This window comes from Pseudophryne corroboree, chromosome 9 (assembly GCF_028390025.1).
Source record: "Pseudophryne corroboree isolate aPseCor3 chromosome 9, aPseCor3.hap2, whole genome shotgun sequence".
NCBI lineage: Eukaryota > Metazoa > Chordata > Amphibia > Anura > Myobatrachidae > Pseudophryne > Pseudophryne corroboree.
In genome coordinates, this window is record NC_086452.1 from 92,088,777 (window position 1) to 92,109,101 (window position 20,325).

At 43.2% G+C, this 20,325-nt stretch overlaps 1 protein-coding gene across 1 annotated transcript; it reads left to right on the forward strand.

The window, feature by feature from the left end:
* The first annotated feature begins 1,953 nt into the window (after window positions 1–1,953).
* LOC134957602 (protein kinase C delta type-like) lies at window positions 1,954–19,581 on the forward strand. Its single transcript, XM_063939613.1, has 10 exons — window positions 1,954–2,481; window positions 5,309–5,409; window positions 6,577–6,747; window positions 9,070–9,161; window positions 10,378–10,440; window positions 13,290–13,428; window positions 15,396–15,518; window positions 15,790–15,918; window positions 16,472–16,686; window positions 19,431–19,581. The coding sequence occupies exons 1-9, from the start codon at window positions 2,001–2,003 to the stop codon at window positions 16,643–16,645; spliced, it is 1,473 nt and encodes a 490-aa protein (XP_063795683.1). The 5' UTR covers window positions 1,954–2,000; the 3' UTR covers window positions 16,646–16,686; window positions 19,431–19,581.
* Window positions 19,582–20,325: the final 744 nt, after the last annotated feature.

The following is a 20,325-nucleotide window of genomic DNA, read 5'->3' on the forward strand; positions in this document are numbered from 1 at the left end:
CTCAAGCTCTGGGCGCCGGAAAAGTTAAAGGGCGCGCCACCACCTGCCCCCCCCTCACTCTGCCCAATATACCGCAGGTTGCTGTAGAGGCAGCCGCATAGCAGGAGAAGGAAAAGTAGAGAGGCACACACTGACTCGGTCTCTGAGACTAGGTAGGGAACAGGACAGGCCAGAGGCGACAGCAGGAAACACTGACAGCCGGCACATGCTGGAACTCTGCCCACCCTCTTTATATGTCTCACTGTCTGCTTGTAGCTGTGCAGCTGGGTTACTTCTGTCCTGCTACATCACTCTTTGTTCCCTTGGCTGCAGCACCTCTTTCTGCCCCAGCTGCTGCAGCACCTCTCTGTCCCAGATGCTGCAGCAGCACATCTCTCTATCCCAGCTGCTGCAGCAGCACCTCTCTCTGCATTAACAGCTGCAGAGTAACATGTATAAGCGGCTCTACTGCAGCATAACATGTGTAAGCGGCTCTACTGTGTTGTGTAATGTGTATACGGGGCTCTACTGTATATAAGGGGTACTACTGATTGGTGTAATTATAATAACGGACACTACTGTGGTGTAATGTGAATACACAACAGATTGGTCAGTATATCTTGTAGTATGTTCCCAGCTTCACTACTTGTGACATTAGCTGCAATCAAGAATGACAGGTGTCTGGGGGTGGGGGCGGGGGTGGCTAGTGGGATTGGCATCACCAATATACTAATTAGGGGGGATTGAGGCAACGCTATTGGATAACCCTTCTAAAAAGATAACCCCTCTAAGTTACAAAAATATTTTAGACTGCTCAGAAATATCATGTGGCTAATACTCTGTCACATTGCTCCTTGTGGTCCGAGTGTAAAACATCTAATAGTAAATCCCTGAACTATGAGCAATTTCATTACGCTTCCTTTCTTAGTGTATGCAGATCATGTGACTGGCTGTATCTCTTATGGACAAACAGACCAATTTACATGGGCCTGGAGTACACATGACTCACCTGTACTGAAATAACAAATACATCTTATGCTGGGTACTTATACGTCTGAGCGAACAGCCAATATATCGCTAGCGGGTAGGCAGGTGTAGGCCAACGATATGTCTGAACTACGTCATTCACAGAAATATTGAGTCTGCAGTGCAGTACGTTACCCGATATACCACAATTTGCTTGCAACACCGCAACGATGTTTAAGGACGCATCTGTAGATGATGCTGGAGGAGGCTGGGTCACTAATAGTTAAAGGTCAGAAGCACAGGCTCCTCCTCCCCTATACCCCGCCCTCTGTCCTGCCCTAAGGAGCTGGACACTGCTTTAGCTGCTCCTGCTGCTTAGTTTTATTAGTTTATTATTTTGTTTTTGACAACTCTGCGCGGCCGGCGGGGACAGGTCCATGGCTGAGCACCATTTTCAGTGTAACCTGTAAGACACATCTGTGTTCACCTCTCAGTGCAAATAATGTGATTTATTTTACATCCGTTTGTCCTGTGTTTTATCCTTTCAATAACTATTTGGTATTGCTATAACTGTCCATATGATAGGACGCAGGTTCTCACACTCGCCCTCAGGACCCCACACAGTTCCTGTTTCCAGGTCACCTGTAGATATGTCACATGTGACAGTTGGTGATACACAGGGCACCTGCCGGGGGACTGGGACATGTGACCTGTGAGGTGTCCTGGTACCAGTATCATAGGGAATACAGATTGTAAGCTCCACTGGGACAGGGACTGATGTCAGTAACTGAAATGTTACCGGTGGAGCACTGTCCAATATGTGTGTGATACATAAATAACGTAGTAACGTAGAAAGAAATAAATAAATAAACAATCCATTAATGTTTTTAATAACATTTTTTTATGAAGTGAGAAACCCAATTCAATATGTACCTTATTATAGATACATTTTATTCTAATCAGTATGCATTGATAAAATTACTTCCACCCCATAATTTAGGAAACCCCCATTTAATCTAGTGCTAATTTCACACATGCCCCCCCATTGATGTTACATGCACACAGACACCGACAGCATACAGCATGTCTGTAGTATAGGTATATGGGCAGCTGTCGTCATGGCAACCCAGCCGTTTACTGTCAAGGCACTGGTGACAGTTGGACCAGAGATAAAGCCGGCGGCCATGTTGAAGAAGTCAGAGATGCCGAAGCCAGAGATGCCGAAGCCAGAGATGCCAAAGCCAGAGATGCCAAAGCCAGAGATGAAGAAGACAGAGAGACCAAAGTCAGAGATGCCGAAGCCAACAATTAAAAAGAGAGCGATGAAGAAGACAATTTATTCCAACACCTTTGAGGCGGCAGATTTAAACATCAAGCCCAGATGTGGCTGGAAGAGGAGAATACTATCTGACTCCTCTGATGATGAGAAGGTCTCCATCAAGAGAAAGGTTGCTAGAAAGTTGTCATCAAGCTCAGATGAGACCAGTGATGAGAGGACGCAAAGTAGAGGCCCTCAGGGAGATGCAGAAGGAGGGAGTAAGTGAAACCCATACATACAAACTGTTTTTATACAGACACTAAATGTATTTTGGTAGGATGTACTATAGTAGACAAGTGCTGAGGCCTCTATTTCTACTACTAATATGTGAAAATACATTTCTATGAATTTATTTACAGCATGCTAACCTACTTGCATCATCATCTAATTTACTGGCATTTGTCTTGTTTGTAAATAATGCTCATAAATTATATTATTTGTATTTATTAATAATAAGGTGTGAATTATATCCAGGGTAAAATACTGTGCCTCATGGAACAACCCAACTTTTATGTATTGTATCTTCTCCACAAGTGTCAGTAAAGCCCCATTTACACCACATGTATTACTGTGCAATCAGTTTCTGCCATAGTTCTGCTCTTTGGAATCAGAGACAAATAAGAGCTCTGGTTTGGAGTAATGATACTCAGGGTAAGGATGCGGGTGATGTAAGTGTATGTGTAGAGGGTAATGTGGAGCTGCCAGTGACAAGGAAGCATCAGTCACTTGCAGTGTGGGTAGTAATTCGCTATACTGATTATTGTGAATTAGTAGTAAAGATTATGGGCTAAATGTAAAGTCTGTGGGTTGCAGGCAGCCGGGAGATTTTGGCGACATAACCTTTCGATGTAAAGCAGCAATAATACAAAAAGCAAAACCAAGTTTGCCAGTATAAGTCTTATATCTAGAAGCTAAATGGCTGAAATCTTGCAGCTGCCGGCAACTTGCAGGGTATTACATTTACAGCTAGATGTGTTTCATTTCTTATTGAAAGTAAAGGAGGTATTTCTGCTATTTTCAACTTATGTTTATTTGTATTGATTTAATAGACCAATTATTCTATCAATTAATCAAAACTTTTATAGATGATTTCTGTGAATCACATTTAATATTAAGTTTAGTGTCAGTTATATAGTAGTCATTATAGTTACTGTATCTGTGTGAGGCGCAGCGATGATACTGTGTCTGTGAGAGAAACCCGTACACTAACTTACATTCATATTTGTCAGCATAATATTGCATTATACAATACAGGATACAGAATCGCCACTTTAATCGTTAATGTTTTTAACCTTTGATCAGACATATTTATTGATGATCAGTTTCTTATATAGCGCAGCAAATTCTATTGCACTTTATAATTGGAAACAAACAGTGATAAAACAAAACTGGGTAATAACAGACAGACACAGGGGTGGAAGGCCCTGCTCACAAGCGTATAATCTATAGGGAAATGGGTATATATACACAAGGATAGGTGTTATATATTGTGTAATGGTCCACGAGATTGCAAAGGTTCTTGGTGGGCTGTATGATGGGGTCACACAGCAATATTGGCCTGCGGTCAGGAGGATGGAAGCATGATTATCTCTTTCCTTCATCAGGGGGTCACTTCTTATCATGAGGGATAGAAGTGTCAGCAATTAATGAGATAACTTTTTCTAGCTGTAAATAAGCTCCTCCCCTCCAGCCTCTAAACTGAAAAGGTGTTAAGGATATGTTGAATAAACAGCTTCTAGCATCCTTCTCATATACTCATCCAATAAGGGAGGGACCAAAGTGTCCCCCAGATGAAGTCTCCACTCAACCATATAATAAATCTAGAGATGAGCGGATTCGGTTTTACTCGGTTCTCAAAACGACATCTTATTGGCTCACGGATGTCACGTGTTTTGGATAGCCAATAAGATTCGGTTTTGAGAACCGAGTAAAACCGAGTAAAACCGAATCCGCTCATCTCTAATATAAATCCTCTGAGCATGTAACGCACTAAGCCAGTAATTATTTGTTACACGCTCCCTATATGAAGATGGCATTACCCAAGAGGCCAAGATACATTTTGTGGAGTTTGATAACGACTTCTCCCCAGAGGCGGAACTAGCGAATGGTGGGCCCAGGTGTAAAAATATGCATTGGGCCCTCCCAACCACCACCACCACTATGCAAAAGAGTGCTCTCAATGCATATACTATGCACGCTGACCCCAATTAACATATTGCACAATGTGCCATTAATTTGCATTATACTCCACACTGTGCCCCAAATCACATCAAATACACAAATGTCACCAAATCACATATAATACCTCATTGTGTGCCCATTTATACCACAATATGCCCCATATCACATTATGTGCCCCAGTGTGCCCTGAAATCACATAATATGCCCCAATGTGCCCCATATCATATAATGTGCCCCAGTTTGCCCCCAAATTACAGACTGTAATGTGCCCCAGTATGCCCCCAAATCACATATGCCCCAATGGATTCCAAAATCACACTTGTGTACACACTTGTGTGCGGCTGTGCCACGAGCAACCCAAAAAAGGGGTGTGAATGTGGCCTCGGCCGAGTGGGCATGGCCGCGCATCATGAATGAACCCATTTTCCATCATTTTAGGGGCATACCCAGTGCTCTCCGAGCGGCTGGGCAGGCCCCGCTCCCCTCCCAGTGCTGACTGCATGCTGTGTACGTATGCACGGCACCTATTCAAAGATCACTTGCTGCTTTGTAGAGCAGAGAAATGGGTGATCAAAGCCTTCCCCAACTGCCAACCCCTCTGGCTCACAGGACACTGCTGCCGGTGGGTGGGACAGCAGGACAGTGTCTGAATAGCGGGACTGTCCTGCTGTAACCAGGACAGTCAGGACGTATGTGATTAGTATTAAATAATTACTATGTATGACAGGAATTAGGATAATTGAATGGAAAATAAATAACCATGGTTTTCTTCTATAATAAAGATGTGAGCTTAATTAATGTCCTACAGTATAATATATGGGGGTTGTTGTTGTAATGTTCTCATATCACTTTTCACTCCATTAGAAACCAGCAGTGCTTCAACCCCCTGCCTCAGAGATGCAGTCTCTAGCACCATCCAGAGACTGGAGTTTTACCATCAGTTAGGCCAAGGTGCCTTTGGGAAGGTAAGCAATGAGGTTTCAGTTGTCACAGGGGATTTACTATATGTCTCAATATGGATGTTATTAGAGATGAACAAGGCTGTGGTGCAACTTTATTTAATGGTAAAAAGAAAGAACAGACATTTGTAGTTAGGTAGTGCAGCCCCCCTTCCCCATTAGACTCCATTTTATGTATATTTGAAGGTGGATACTCCTTTAGCTAGAATTAGCACCTCTCCACCTACCCAAAGGTGTTTCTAATTAGCATGTATCTTTAGCACACACAGACTACAGATTGGGAAAGGCACTATTATAGTAAGGCCTGATTACATTTATACAGTTTGTCAGTTTTGGATGTGGGTTAGGGGAACGGTGCCCCCTGAATTGGTGTGACCTGGCTGCTTGGGGAATCGCATTGTAACACTCAATTTAGCACTTTAATATTTTTTTTACCAATGTAAAGGGGGGTACTCACGGAGCGATCGCGGCTTAAAATCTAAGCAATCTGAATAGATTGCTTAGATTTTAAGCAGTGATCTCTCCATGTGTTCCCCTTACAGCGATAGCGATGCGCAGTCCCGCGCATCGCTATCGCTGGTGCTAGATTGGCCTGCATTCAGGCCAATCTAGAGGGTCTCTCACTTCACCCGCTGGGTGAAATGAGCGCCCCCCACCCCGCTCTCCCCGGACGCTCAGCACACATCGCACTGTGCTGAGCGGGGGAAGGGGGAAGAGATGTGTGCTGAGCGGTACGCTCAGCCCACATCTCTCCCCACATCTGCCAGTGAGTACTGGTCTTAACACTTTAACTTATGTACAGTAATACTGCTTATCAAATAGCTCATGTTTTTCTTATTACCACTTCCTAACACTATAGCCACGCTCCAGACTTGAATCTTAGTGTTAGGAACCCACCAGAGACAAGGTCACCTGGACGCTGGTCTGTGGGCCGGAATTTTTTGGCCAAAAAGTATGCCAGGCACCTTGATTTTGTTCTGTTAGATTGCAGAGGTCGTTGTAATTATTCTGATTAGCAATGCTTGGGACCATGGATATGGATCTGCATTTTTGTTTCTTTTTCTTTTGTGGTCATAAAACTGTTAATAAAGAAATAATCCTTGTCGGACAGCAATGCATTTGCCTTTATATCTCTGTGTTGTTATGAGGCTGACACTGTAATATTTCTTCTAGGTCCTGCTGGCAGCCGACTCACATACCAACGAGTTGTTAGCTGTAAAGATCATGAGCAAACGACATCTGCTAAGTGTGGGCGAAAAAGTTGCCTTTGTGGAAAGGAAAGTGCTAGAACTTGCATCAGAAAGCACCTTCCTCATTCACGGCCACTTCGCCCACCAGACCAAGGTACGGCTGTAAATGCCTCTTTATTGCTAAATATCCAGACATACATCCTATATGTTTGTTATCTTCTGCTGTGACTTTTATTTCCTATAAAGTAACTCTCATCTAAATGGAAAGCACAATATACTGGCATTATATAAATGTTAATACTTCTCCAGAACTGCATGTATACTGTATCCATAGCACTTAGGGGTCCATTTATCATACAATACTAGCTGCAAATATTATGTATCCCCCAATGTAAGAAGGAGGTATCTCATACCTGCTGCGATCACTCTATTTCCACCAGCAGCCACATCCATCATAGGTTTCTTTGGGGGATGCAATACTGCCCGATGTATCAATATCGGGATATTGGCTTTCGTGCTACCGCAATCTTCTGATTATGGTGACCGATGAGCTACACTTTAGAAGTTCCAGAGGAACCTCTGGCAGAAATGGCTGCTGTGCACGATGGTCATGATGACTGCTCATGTGCAGTGGTCCTGGCAGCTCCTGTCCCTGTCTGTGCTGTGTGATACAGCCACCTAATATGATCGCATTATGCAATGCAATCTGGGGCAATATTAATGCCCCGGATTGCATTGTATATGCGATCAATGGTAAATGGACCCCTTAGTGATAAAGGGATTATTGAGCATTTGGTGATAAAGGGAATATCAAGCACTTGATGATAAGTAATTATTGAAGACGGAACTGAATGTTGTATCTGAGTATATGTCCGTAGCTTCTCTCCCAGTGCTGCCTTCTGTTTTACATTCCTGTCCATATGTCTCCTGCCACGTCTCCTCCTCCACTGCTGGAAATGGGCTGGATACTTGGTGTAAATATGCCACAGACCTAAGTCAGTGGTAATTTAATAAGTGGGGCTATCTTATTGGTGGCATCTACTGGACTAGTACACAGGGCAGTAGAGAGCCTGGCTGGGTCCAGGTACTTTTCAGGGGGTGTGGCCTAATCACAAGAGGCGTGGTCCTGTACCCTTTGAAAAAAATCTGATTTTTTATTTTATTTTAAGTGCAACCATGGCCACACTACAGCCCAGCACAAAGCAGCGTGTGCTGGACTGAGGAGAAGAGCTGCAGCTTAAGGGGGAGAAAGTCTGGGGCCTCCACTAGGCCCCTCCATCAGACCTGAGCCTGGGTAATTTGTACCCTCTCCCCCCTCTCTTGGCACCACTGCTAGTACATAGGAGGGCAGAGCAGATAATGAGAATTCTCACATGGAAATACTGATAAGAGCCAGCAATCCACAGTTTATTTTATCATAATGGATATATTATTATAACACAATCACGGCTGTAAAACCTTCCCCCCTAATTTCTGTAGTGACAGATTTCCCCTCTCCCCTGTAGTGATATACTGTACAGTATTTCTTCTCCATCCCTCCCACCTCTACAGTTACATGTTCCCCTATGTATTACTAACCTGCCCCCCCAGGCAATAAAACTCTTGTGAGACCATGCTCCCCTGTAGTCACCGATGGTCTGGTGGCAGATCACAGTGTAAATCAGGCCTGGCCAACCTGTGGCTCTCCAGCTGTTGTGTAACTACAAATCCCAGCAGGCCCTACCACAGTTTTAATATCCTCTAATAACAAAACTGTCGTCAGGCATGCTGGGATTTGTGGTTTCACAGCAGCTAGAGAGCCACAGGTTGGCCTGGCCTGGTGTAGCTGATTGATATTGGCTGCTTGGCTGACATAACTAACACGTAGCCTCATTGTGGCTGTGGGGATGAATGGTGACAGCCACACTGAGACCCTGGACCATGTGAGACAGGACAGGTACAGAGAGACAGTGGTATTTCTGTATCAGGTACACATGCTTCCTGCAGGGAGGTGAGAATGGCCTTGTGTCATGTGCTCCATGGTCTGAGGATCAATGCTATTAATAACAGCTGCTACAACTAATACACCTGTAGCTCTTCTGCAATTATTCATTGTTTTATTATATTAGATGCAGGAATTACTAATAATGTTGGCATGTAGGACAATTTACTACCTGTTATTTTGGTGTAAAAATAATCATTTTATTGGTGTTATGTGTTACTAACTCACTGTAAAATGATTATAGAACATGTTCCTTAGACTGTGGTATAGTAAGATTCTTCCTCTTTTCTCCCATGCCCTCTCTCTGTTCTCCTTGTCCTCCCCATGACTGTCCATTATATTCCCATGAGGAGAAAAGAAGTGAAGGACACTTTTACAAATTAATAATGTATATCATTTATCTTTACTTATTTTGGTCAGAAGATGATATTCCCCACGTCCCAACTCTTTCCCTCCTGACATGTATAATAACACTATTGCTTCTCCCATAAACAGGAGCACGTGCTCCTTGGTATGGAGTATGCAAGTGGTGGTGACTTGGAACATCTTCTGATGAGGAATGGGCCTCTTACCATCTCTAATGCAAGGTGAGGACATAAAATATCTTGTTAGTATTGTGTGTGCCTTAGAAACAGCACTTTATCCTTCTGATTTATCATAATGGTTTCTGTAAGTTGTCTTCCATCCTGACAAATAAATCAGCTGTTATTATATAAGGATACTTTGTGAGTGTCATCTTGAAGGCATTCCAATACTCCTTTACATAAACTCTAATAAGCCATATACAATATATAGTGACTTGCACCAATGCACAACACTAGAAATATCTTATTAGGCAGTTGGTAAATTTATTATTATTATTATTATTATTATTATTATTAACAGTTTGTTATATAGCGCAGCATATTCCATTGCGCTTTACAATTAGAACAGCAGTAATAGAACAAAACTGGGTAAAAACAGACAGACATAGAGGTAGGAAGGCCCTGCTCGCAAGCTTACAATCTATAGGGAAATAGGCATTGATACACAAGGATAGATGCTACCTATTGCATAATGGTCCACCAGATTGCTAGGTTCTTAATGGGTTGTATGATATGATCACCCCGCAATGTTGGCCAAGTGTCAGGAGGGTGTGAGAGTAAAGACAAGATATGTGATGTTATGTGTATTGTACAGAGAATATGTAATTGGATAGAGAAGCACTGATGGTTATGTAAATTCAAAACAAAATAAATGGGGACATTGGGCCTAATTCAGACCTGGTCGCTCGCTAGTGGTTTTTGCACTTCTGTAATCAGGTTAGAACTGTGCATGCGTATGCACCGCAATGTGCAGGCGCATCGCACGGGTACAAAGCAGTTCATTGCTCTTCGATGGGTTTGTGCAAAAAATCCATTTGACAGGAAGAGGGCGTTTGTGGGTGGTAACTGACCGTTTTCAGGGAGTGGTTGGAAAAACACAGGCGTGCCTAAGCGTTCGCAGGGAGGGTTCCTGATGTCAATTCTGGTCCTGGACAGGCTGAGGTGTTTGCAGCGGCTGAGTAAGTCCTGAGCTGTGCAGAGACTGCACACAATCTGTTTGCACAGCTCTGCTACACATGCGTTCGCACACTTGCACAGCTAAAATACACTCCCTATGGGAGGAGACTATGCGAACGCAGGACTGCAAAAAAAGCCTAGCGAGCGATCAGGTCTGAATTAGGCCCATTGTCAGAAAATGTGGGGAGTATTGTCTGGAAATCCCTCAGCCATTATGTACACATCCTAACATTGTAACATTAACTTATTTTCTATCCAACAGATTCTACAGTGCAGAGATTGTATGTGGGCTCCAATTCCTGCATTCCAAGGGCATTGCCCATGGGTAAGTATATAGTTACAATATAACAATAGTATAATGTGATATTATACTATGGATTCTAATACTGTACATGTTATACAGTCATTGTCCCATATCTTCCACTTACATGTTACACCTGCCTCTCTCCCAAAGTACAATCTATATGACCAGCTCTCGGGGGACACAGGGGATCTCTCTGCACAAGTGTTCTGTTCTTTTCATGTAATTTCAGAGTTTTGAAAATAGTGTACTAACATTCATTCCAGAAGCTTTTCAGTGGCATCACATGGGGCCCTATTGGTTGTGCACCATCACATCTGCTCTCTGCTCAGGGAAGTCCCTTTCTCCTGTAATATAGTGGCGTCATACTCTTCCTGCACTTGTCTAATGCTCTCAGAGAGGACCCCTGAGGAAGAGAAGGGAAACATTAATTTTAGAAACTTTTACATACTTTTTTATTACATCACCACACACCTGCCACCCAGCTCTGTAACTATATACACCTAGCAGGTCATGGGGGGCTGCACTGCGACCCCAGATCATGTACACCCAGAATGTGCCTTCCCTGACATCCAATCTGGGTCTCACGTGCAGGGTGAGAGAGGGAAGGAGAGGTGTAGGGATGATAGAGGGAAGGAGGGAGTGAGAGGTGCAGGGTTAAAGAGGGATAGAGGGTATGCAGAGGCAGAACTCTGGGAGGCAACGGAGTCATCTGCCGCCGGGCTCCTGCTCTGAAGGGGGGCACCTCTCCTCCCATTCTGTGACACCAGTGAATTAAGTTAATTGATAGCTGCCGCTGTCTTTTCAGTGGCCGACTTCCTCACTGGTCCCTGCACCTTACAAATCACACCCTCTTTATTATCCTGAATATACACATTTTACAAGTGTCACACCCAGGATTAGAAACCACAACCTATTACACTGGAAGCAGACACCTTACTGATGAAGCTGTTTGTGCCTGTATAGGAAATATGAGAATTTTAACTATATGAAGATATTTCTCTGACAATTACACGTAACTTCATGTAGTTAGCATTCTCATGCTTCCTCTATAGTAGCAAATAGCTCCATCAGTAAAGTGTCTGCTGTTAGACACACACACACACACACACACACACACTTATCTTGATATAGGAAATAGGGGGGCACCAATATTTATCTTGCCTCCGGGCAACTGGGACGAACTTCCGCCACTGAGGGTATGAGTGGTGCAGGTGGTAAGTAAGGGAAGGAGGAAGTAAGAGGAGCAGGGGTCACATGTGAGACATTAAGGGAATGTGCAATAAAACATATGGAGAAGAGGTGGATGGACACCGGGATGGTGGAGAACACAGGTTGTATAACTTTATATCACATAATATGGGTTACCTAATAATATATAGCAGGGTTGGACTGTCCCACAGGGGAACAGGGGAAACCCCCCGGGGGGCACCACTGCCTGAGGCACCACTTCTTCCTCTAGGGATCAGATCCCAGACTGAGCACTGGAATTATACATTGTACATACTATATGTTATGTTATACTGCACAGGACTATGATGTATCTTCTACTGTACATTCTGGTTATTAATCTGGTTCATTATTCTATATGCACTAGCAGTATTTACTATATATATTTATCAAGGGGCCCAGCCTCTAATTGGCAAACCAATATGGTGGCTGACCACACCCTCTCTTGGGACTGGTCCTGCACCTAAACATGAGCCCCTACCATTGCATTCCCCCAATGGCCCTTCATGCCCCAGTCCAACACTGCTATATAGTTTTAAAAAGGATCAAGGATTGTTTTTATACTAGCAACACCTCTAAGGCTTCTGTGGCTCTAGGTGTACCCCAGACCCCGGCCATTTTATTCCCATACCCCAACTTCTTATTTCCTTCTCCAACCACTATATATATAATCCTGCAGGTATCTGGCACTCACTGCACAAGTAAATAATTCACCCCACTGCCCTCTGAAAGTTACAGAGTCCCAATGATAAATTGCAGCAGCGGCACTTGGGGAATAAAAAGCTCAGTAAGCACAATATACTGTCTGACCCACGTGTCAATGGACTTTTACAATCTCTTTAGGGTTACATACAAGAATAAACTTACCCCATTTATAAGGTTCTCCCCTTCACCAGCTGGGAAGGATCAGCATCAGCCCCCAGGTGTCGCTCCCTGTGACCAATATCACTAATTATTATGCAGTAACCACACATATTAGCATGAGAAGGGTTAATGGGCTGATTGAGCCTATACTACTACATAACAGAATTCTGCTGAGCACACACAACTGTACATGACATAGTGGAATCACATGGGATCTCCTCCAGACTTGGCCGTGAAAGCAGCCGCATCGCAGTTTGCACTGTACACCTGCAGCGTCTGTATTGCACCTGCGTGGTCATTCACATTGCAGGCGCATCCCCAAAGGATGATTAACAGTGGCATGTGTTGGGTGGGTGGCGACATAGCATTTTGTGGGTGTGGTGGGCCAAACGTGGCATGCCGGGAGTGTTTTCAGGGAGGCTGCATGATGTCACACATAGCCAGATTGAGCTGGCAGGAGTCAACCTTAAATCAATGCGTCCACAATTAGATTGGATCATGATTCGGAACCACAGGTTGCCTTGCCCTGTGCTGGGCCGCCCGCAGCATGTGAGGAGATGGATGCAGATCTTGCGTATGCAGTGATCTGCATCTATCTCTGAATAACCCCCATGGACACTGACCTACAAATGATTACAGTAGGTACTGACACTCTAGTCCTTGTTCCTAAACATACATTCAAAACCACTATTATTTACACATATAAAGTGCTGATGTATGTCAATAAATCATGTTTGTATGAAAGCACACTGTATACAAAGATGTTATTTTCTTCACAGCGACCTCAAGCCAGATAACATCTTAGTGGCTGCAACAGGCCACCTCAAGATCGCCGACTTCGGTCTCGCAAGTAACATCACACCTAGAAACTGGAGTGCCACTGGCTGTGCTGGAAGATGTGGCGACATCACTCCTGAGGTGAGGTGCAAAGGGTATTCTACTGTGTACTCATGTAATTATATACACTGGGCCTGATTCTCAGGTACACAGAACACCTTCAGAGGTCTTGTGGAGTTCCTTCCGTGGTGGGTCAGAGCTGTTGTGGTGCCATGAGGGGAACCTGCCCAATATTAGACATGTGGGTTTAATGTTATGGCCGATCAGTCAAATTATATATGTACGTATACATATAATGTAGAACAAAAGATAGCGGCACTCCGAGTCTTAATCCAAAAGTGATATATTCAAAAGGTTCACAGCATGATACCAATGTTTCAGGGACGTCCCGCCCCTTTGTCAAGGTGACAATTCTGATTATTGTTGCATACGTATAAATAAATATATATGTGTGTGTGTGTGTGTGTGTGTGTGTGTGTGTGTGTGTGTGTGTATTTTGAATATCGGATTTTTCCATATTTTGGAATAAGTGCATACCATAATGAGATATCATGGCAATGGGACCCAAGTCTAAGCACAGAATGCATTTAAGTTTTACATACATCTTAAACACACAGCCTGAAGGTCATTTAATACAATATTTTTAATAACTTTGTGTATATACACAATAACTTTGTGTATAAAACAAAGTCTGTTTACATTGAGCCATCAGAAAACAAAGATTCCACTATCTCACTTTCACTCAAAAAGAATCCGTATTTCGGAATATTTGGATATGGGATGCTCAACCTGTATATATATATATATATATATATATATATATATATATACGAAAAAAGATACAGGCACTCACCACTTCCTTGATGATGAAAACTTTATTGGTGTGTCTCACATAGAGACAGTTAACAGCATGTCAGCAAAAGGTGTCGACGTTACGGCTCCAGAACCACACATTCTCGCCTTTATACATATATATAGAATAATTCATAATAACTTATACAGCTTAGCTGAGAAATGTGTAATAGAAGTTTAAAACACATAATATGGATATAAATGGAACCCAGGACTTAATGGGGACCGTATTGGGTGTGTGATATTGCCTCTGCCACTAGGTGAACCAGAGTGATCACCAACACAAAAGACAAGAAAATCACAAACAAGACAACACACATAATTGTGAACATACATTATGAAAAGTACGGATATTAAAAAAGTCTAGTCATAGCCCTATCCAAGAAAAATATTGAATGGATTTGCCTCATTTAGGCCCCGTGGTGTCAGAGTGTCCAGCTCATATATCCATTTAGCCTCTCGTTGTCGTAACTGCCTCACGTCTGCTAAATCCACTTCCGCCGGATAGACGTGTGCGTTCCACTGGCAATGGAACGCACAACACTTCCGGTAACGCGACTATCAGCCGCTATCGGTTGTTCTTTTGGTTTTAAATGGTTGTGATTGTGTTCACGTTGTGTAATTAGTTGATGTTATAGGACATTCGATTGGCTGCACATGTATCCTTGATTACACATGTTAAACACTTGAATACCAGTGTTTTTTGTTATTTCCTGTTGGATGATTGATGGGCGGGGTTTGTGATATGCCTCTGCTATAAAAGTGCTCCAGGGTTCATTGTGTGTCATGGGCTGCTGGGTGAGAACCTGCTGTAATCTTGTTAGTGTTGAAAAAGGCTCAGATGGAGCCGAAACGTTGACACCTTTTGCTGACATGCTGTTAACTGTCTCTATGTGAGACACACCAATAAAGTTTTCATCATCAAGGAAGTGGTGAGTGCCTGTATCTTTTTTCGGATATATTTTTGGATTTCTTGTGAATCTCTTATGGAGCACCGCCCAGGTTGCAAATTGGAGCAGTGAGTGTGGACTTTCTGTATATATATATATATATATATATATATATATATATATGTATGTATCCTCCACCCAGAAAATAGAAATCTTGTGTTTGTCCCCGTAATTAGAAAAGTAAAAATGGAAAAAGTTATTAGTAAAAGCCTGGTAATGACTGTCTGTCTCTCTTCTTTCCGGTAGGTACGTTTTCGCGAAGAGAGAGCTATCGGTCATGATTGGTTTTGCTTTGGCATCATTCTCAGCAAAATGGTCAATGGAAGATCTTTTGGACCAGGCACTGAAGTCAGGAACATCATTGACGAGGTAAATGAGGACGCAGGGCGCAGCCTCTGGCTTCAGAATACCCAGGAAACAGGGCCGTCATGCCCCCGTTTTCTGGAACACTGTCCGCCAGCAGCATGTCAGTCATGCTGCAGCTTTTGTGGCACTGCGAGCAGATAGAACTCAGTAATACCAGACTGCGGCCATGGAACAATCACTATATTCCTCTGTGCCAGGCAGCAGAAATGTTTGTAACATGATTGTATTGAGCATCTGTACTGTACAAATCATTAAATACAAATATATTTTTCAGCTCTTCAGTATCATGCCAGCCAGACGCCCAGGAGTGAATGATAACATCCGCCTCCATCGCTTCTTCCGGCATATCAACTGGGTCGCCTTGGAAGCCCTTGAGATGGAGCCACCATACATTCCTGCACCAGTAAGTATAAAACAGAACTTCCATGAGCTTCTGAATGCCGGTCAGCATATAGGGCCTAATTCAGGTTGGATCACAGTAAGCGATCCGACCGCACATTCTGAGACAAAGATGCAGCACCTGTACAGTGCTCGTACTGCAGGAAGGCCGCAGAAAATGCGATCACCTCTGCCTGTCAATCAGGCAGAGACAGTCGCGGGGTGGGGGTGGGGGTGGGGTGGTCAATGCTCTAGAAAGTCCTTCTCCTCTCTGCACTTGTAGTTACGTAGCCTTCTCCTGAGAGCACTGAGTAGACGGACACCTTTACTTGCACCAGAGCAACCTACATCTACTGCAATACTGTGGTTATATATGGGCTGAGCGATAGTGCGTTATATTTGTGCACCTGTAATGCCTCTTCCTTTAGCTTTATATAGATATGTTGTCAGGGTCTAATATGTAACTACTGTAAATAACCTCTACAATAGGAAGTTTGGTAATTGCCTCTTTTTCTCTCTTACAAGTCCTATGAAAGATGTAATAATCACTGATACACTTTTACTTCTTATCTCTGTAGCCGACCTTTCCACCCTCTGCCTCCATAAATAACCAGCTAGCAATAATGGAGGCAGAAGAGGCCAATAATCCACCTGTAACAGCCCCCCAGCAGGACCGGTTTGCAGGGTTCTCATTTACCACCTCCACCTGGAGAACCCCCCCAAAGGCACCGGGCCTACGACCGTCTAGCTGAGGCAGCAGCACTGCTGGATGCAGGAGTTGGAGTTTCTGCAGGTATGTACATTATGGATTTAGTTTTCTTCTGATTTTTTAAACATGATTAGTTTAAGTTTTCAATATTAAACGGAGGAAGAATAAAGAAGGAGAAAGGTAGATAGAGCTGGGTATAGCAGTATTGTAAGAAGCATTAATACATTTTCCTAATGGAAAGTTATACAAAAAGCTCCTCACACAAAGCAATGCAGAAACAATAACCGTCTGCAGATTATTACATAAACAGAGATATAGCGTAAGAGATATAACAATGGTAGAGGGAGAATAGAGGACAGTGGGTGAGGAAAAGGGGCATGTCAGGGGTGTTACTAGAGGGAGAACAAAGGGAGGAGGAGGAAGAGTAAGGTGCACCTGCTGCATGCTCAGAAGAAGCAATGTAACACTACATAATCCGTTGTATCATGGTCCTCCTGGTGTGTGATCCAACGGGAAGAGATGCTGGTAAATGTATTCCAGCGCTCATGAAGTATGCTGTAATATACATAGATGGTATATACAGCAATAGTGTGATCAGTGCATTGGAAAACATGTATGGTAGTAGTAATGTAGAGAACTCAGTTACATACTGTATATAACCTGACTTCTCTGCATTACTACTATCATATAGGAGGGGGGAATTCTGTGTTTGTGTCTGGATCAGCCCCTCCCTTGCAAGCACTTCCAATAGGCCAATACATTGATTTGCCCAACTTGTCACTTGTGTATCACTAATTTATTTTCCTGCCTACTATTAATTGCCGTTATTTTCCCATATTGCACTTTCTTTTAAAACTAGCATCACGTGACATTAATCATGAGTGAGGGGACTGTAGGGGATGTGGACCGTCCTTACTGTATGGTTCCCTTTTACATATCAATGATTTTATTACAATGAGTATTTGTGCACCTAGTAAGACACTTATATCAAAAGTGCCTGGTTGATACAAAAGCCGTCCTACTGAAAGAACATCTCTGACTTTCCAGCATCTTGTGAGAACCTGTAAAAGAAAGATCCTTAAGCAGGGAAGAGACTCTGTGACCTCTTGCTAGCCAAATAATGCCTCTGTAGATTCTCAGTCTCCGCCCCTTCAGTCTCATTGATATATTGTGTCCAGTAAATGCAGCCACCCAACATTTAGGTGGTCATTTCGAGTTGATCGCAGCAGCAATTTTGTTAGCAGTTGGGCAAAACCATGTGCACTGCAGGAGGGGCAGATATAACGTGCGGAGAGAGTTAGATTTGGGTGTGGGGTGTTCAAACTGGAATCTAGATTGCAGTGTAAGAATAAAGCAGCCAGTATTTACCCTGCACAGAAACAAAATAACCCACCCAAATCTAACTCTCTCTACAAATGTTATATCTGCCCCCCCGCAGTGCACATGGGCCCTCATTCCGAGTTGTTCGTTCGCAAGCTGCTTTTAGCAGCTTTGCACACGCTAAGCCGCCACCTACTGGGATTGAATCTTAGCTTCTTAAAATTGCGAACGAAAGATTCTCAAATTTGCGATTACACAGCTCTTAGCAGTTTCAGAGTAGCTCCAGACTTACTCGGCATCTGCGATCAGTTCAGTGCTTGTCGTTCCTGGTTTGACGTCATAAACACACCCAGCGTTCGCCCAGACACTCCTCCGTTTCTTCAGCCACTCCCGCGTTTTTCCCAGAAACGGTAGCGTTTTTTCACACACACCCATAAAACGGCCTGTTTCCTCCCAGAAACACCCACTTCCTGTCAATTACACTCCGATCGCCTGAACGAAGAAAAAGCCGTGAGTAAAATACCTAACTGCATAGCAAATTTACTTGGCGCAGTCGCAGTGCGAACATTGCGCATGCGCACTAAGCGGAAAATCTCTGCGATGAGAAAAAATTTACAGAGCGAACAACTCGGAATGACCACCATGGTTTTACCCAATTGCTAACAAACTTGCTGCTGCGATCAACTTAGAATTACCCCCTTAGTTACAAACACTCTGTCCCATCCAGCTTTTACGATGTTGCTCCACACCACAGAAATAGGCCCCCCTTGATGTGCAGGTCCAGGTACTTACTTTATAAATGAGCGCATTAGTGCAAAAAGAAGCATCACAAAGCATCTTATGTTCTGCGGAGCCGTCATGTTGCACTGTACTAAGTATTGTTTAAAAAAGTCTATGGCCCTCATTCCGAGTTGTTCGCTCGCAAGCTGCTTTTAGCAGCATTGCACACGCTAAGCCGCCGCCTACTGGGAGTGAATCTTAGCTTCTTAAAATTGCGAACGAAAGATTCTCAAAATTGCGGTTACACACCTTTTAGCAGTTTCAGAGTAGCTCCAGACTTACTCGGCATCTGCGATCAGTTCAGTGCTTGTCGTTCCTGGTTTGACGTCATAAACACACCCAGCGTTCGCTCAGACACTCCTCCGTTTCTCCAGCCACTCCCGCGTTTTTCCCAGAAACGGTAGCGTTTTTCCCACACGCCCATAAAACGGCCTGTTTCCGCCCAGAAACACCCACTTCCTGTCAATCACACTCCGATCGCCTGCACGAAGAAAAAGCTGTGAGTAAAATACCTAACTGTATAGCAAATTTACTTGTCGCAGTGCGGACATTGCGCATGCGCACTAAGCGGAAAATCGCTGCGATGCGAAGAAATTTACCGAGCGAACAACTCGGAATGAGGGCCTATATTTTTTCTGCATGGAATTAAAGATGTATATTATGTTATATTGTATCTTGTACGAAGATGTTACCAATGTACTGATATTTTTTTTTTTGTAATTATATAGAACATCTGTGATAAGAAGATTGATTACAACTTGGAAGATTGTTTATTATTTTCTTATTTTTTATAAGTTTTTAAATTTAACTTTTTTTAAATTTGAATATTAACATTTTTTAAATTTACATTTTCAAATTTAGTGGGAGGGTATTTTATAATGAAACAATTTTAAATTTTACTATTTTTACATTTTTGTATTTACAATTTTACATTTACATTTTAATTATTAGATTTTATAAGTATTATGTAAATTTTATTTAAAAGTAAATTTTTTTTTATATTTTTCAATTTTAATTTTTTTTTAATACAAGCATAACATCAGGTGTGTGATGGGCCGGCTATAGGGGATGGTTGGAGGCCGGTATTTTTATTTTTTTATTTTTTTTAACATTAACATTTTAATAGTTAGGGGCCCATTTATCAAATAATATTTGTGCTATACCTGCTGCAATCCCTCCATTTCTGCCCGCAGCAACATTCCCCATTGGTTTCTATGGGGGATGCGATGCTGGCCAATGTATCAATATCGGGAACGCAAAGCATTCCCAATATTGGGGGTAATTCAAAGTTGATCGTAGATGTGCTAAATTTAGCACATCTACGACCCTTTACTTTGACGCCGGGGGGGACGCCAAGCACAGGGCTAGTCCGCCCCGCATGTCAGGCCCTGCTCCCCCCTACACAGGTACAGAAGCATCGCACAGCGGTGATGCTTTTGTACCTGACATGTAGCTCCCTGCCTGCACAGCTCCTGCTAGCTGGCAGAGGGCTAACTGCCATGTCCCGGGTCGCAGTGGCTGCGTGTGACATCACGCAGCCACTGCGGCCCACCCACCCAACAGTCCAGACAAGCCTCCATTGTTCGGACCGTGCCCCACCAACGGCGTTCTAAGGCTGTTGGT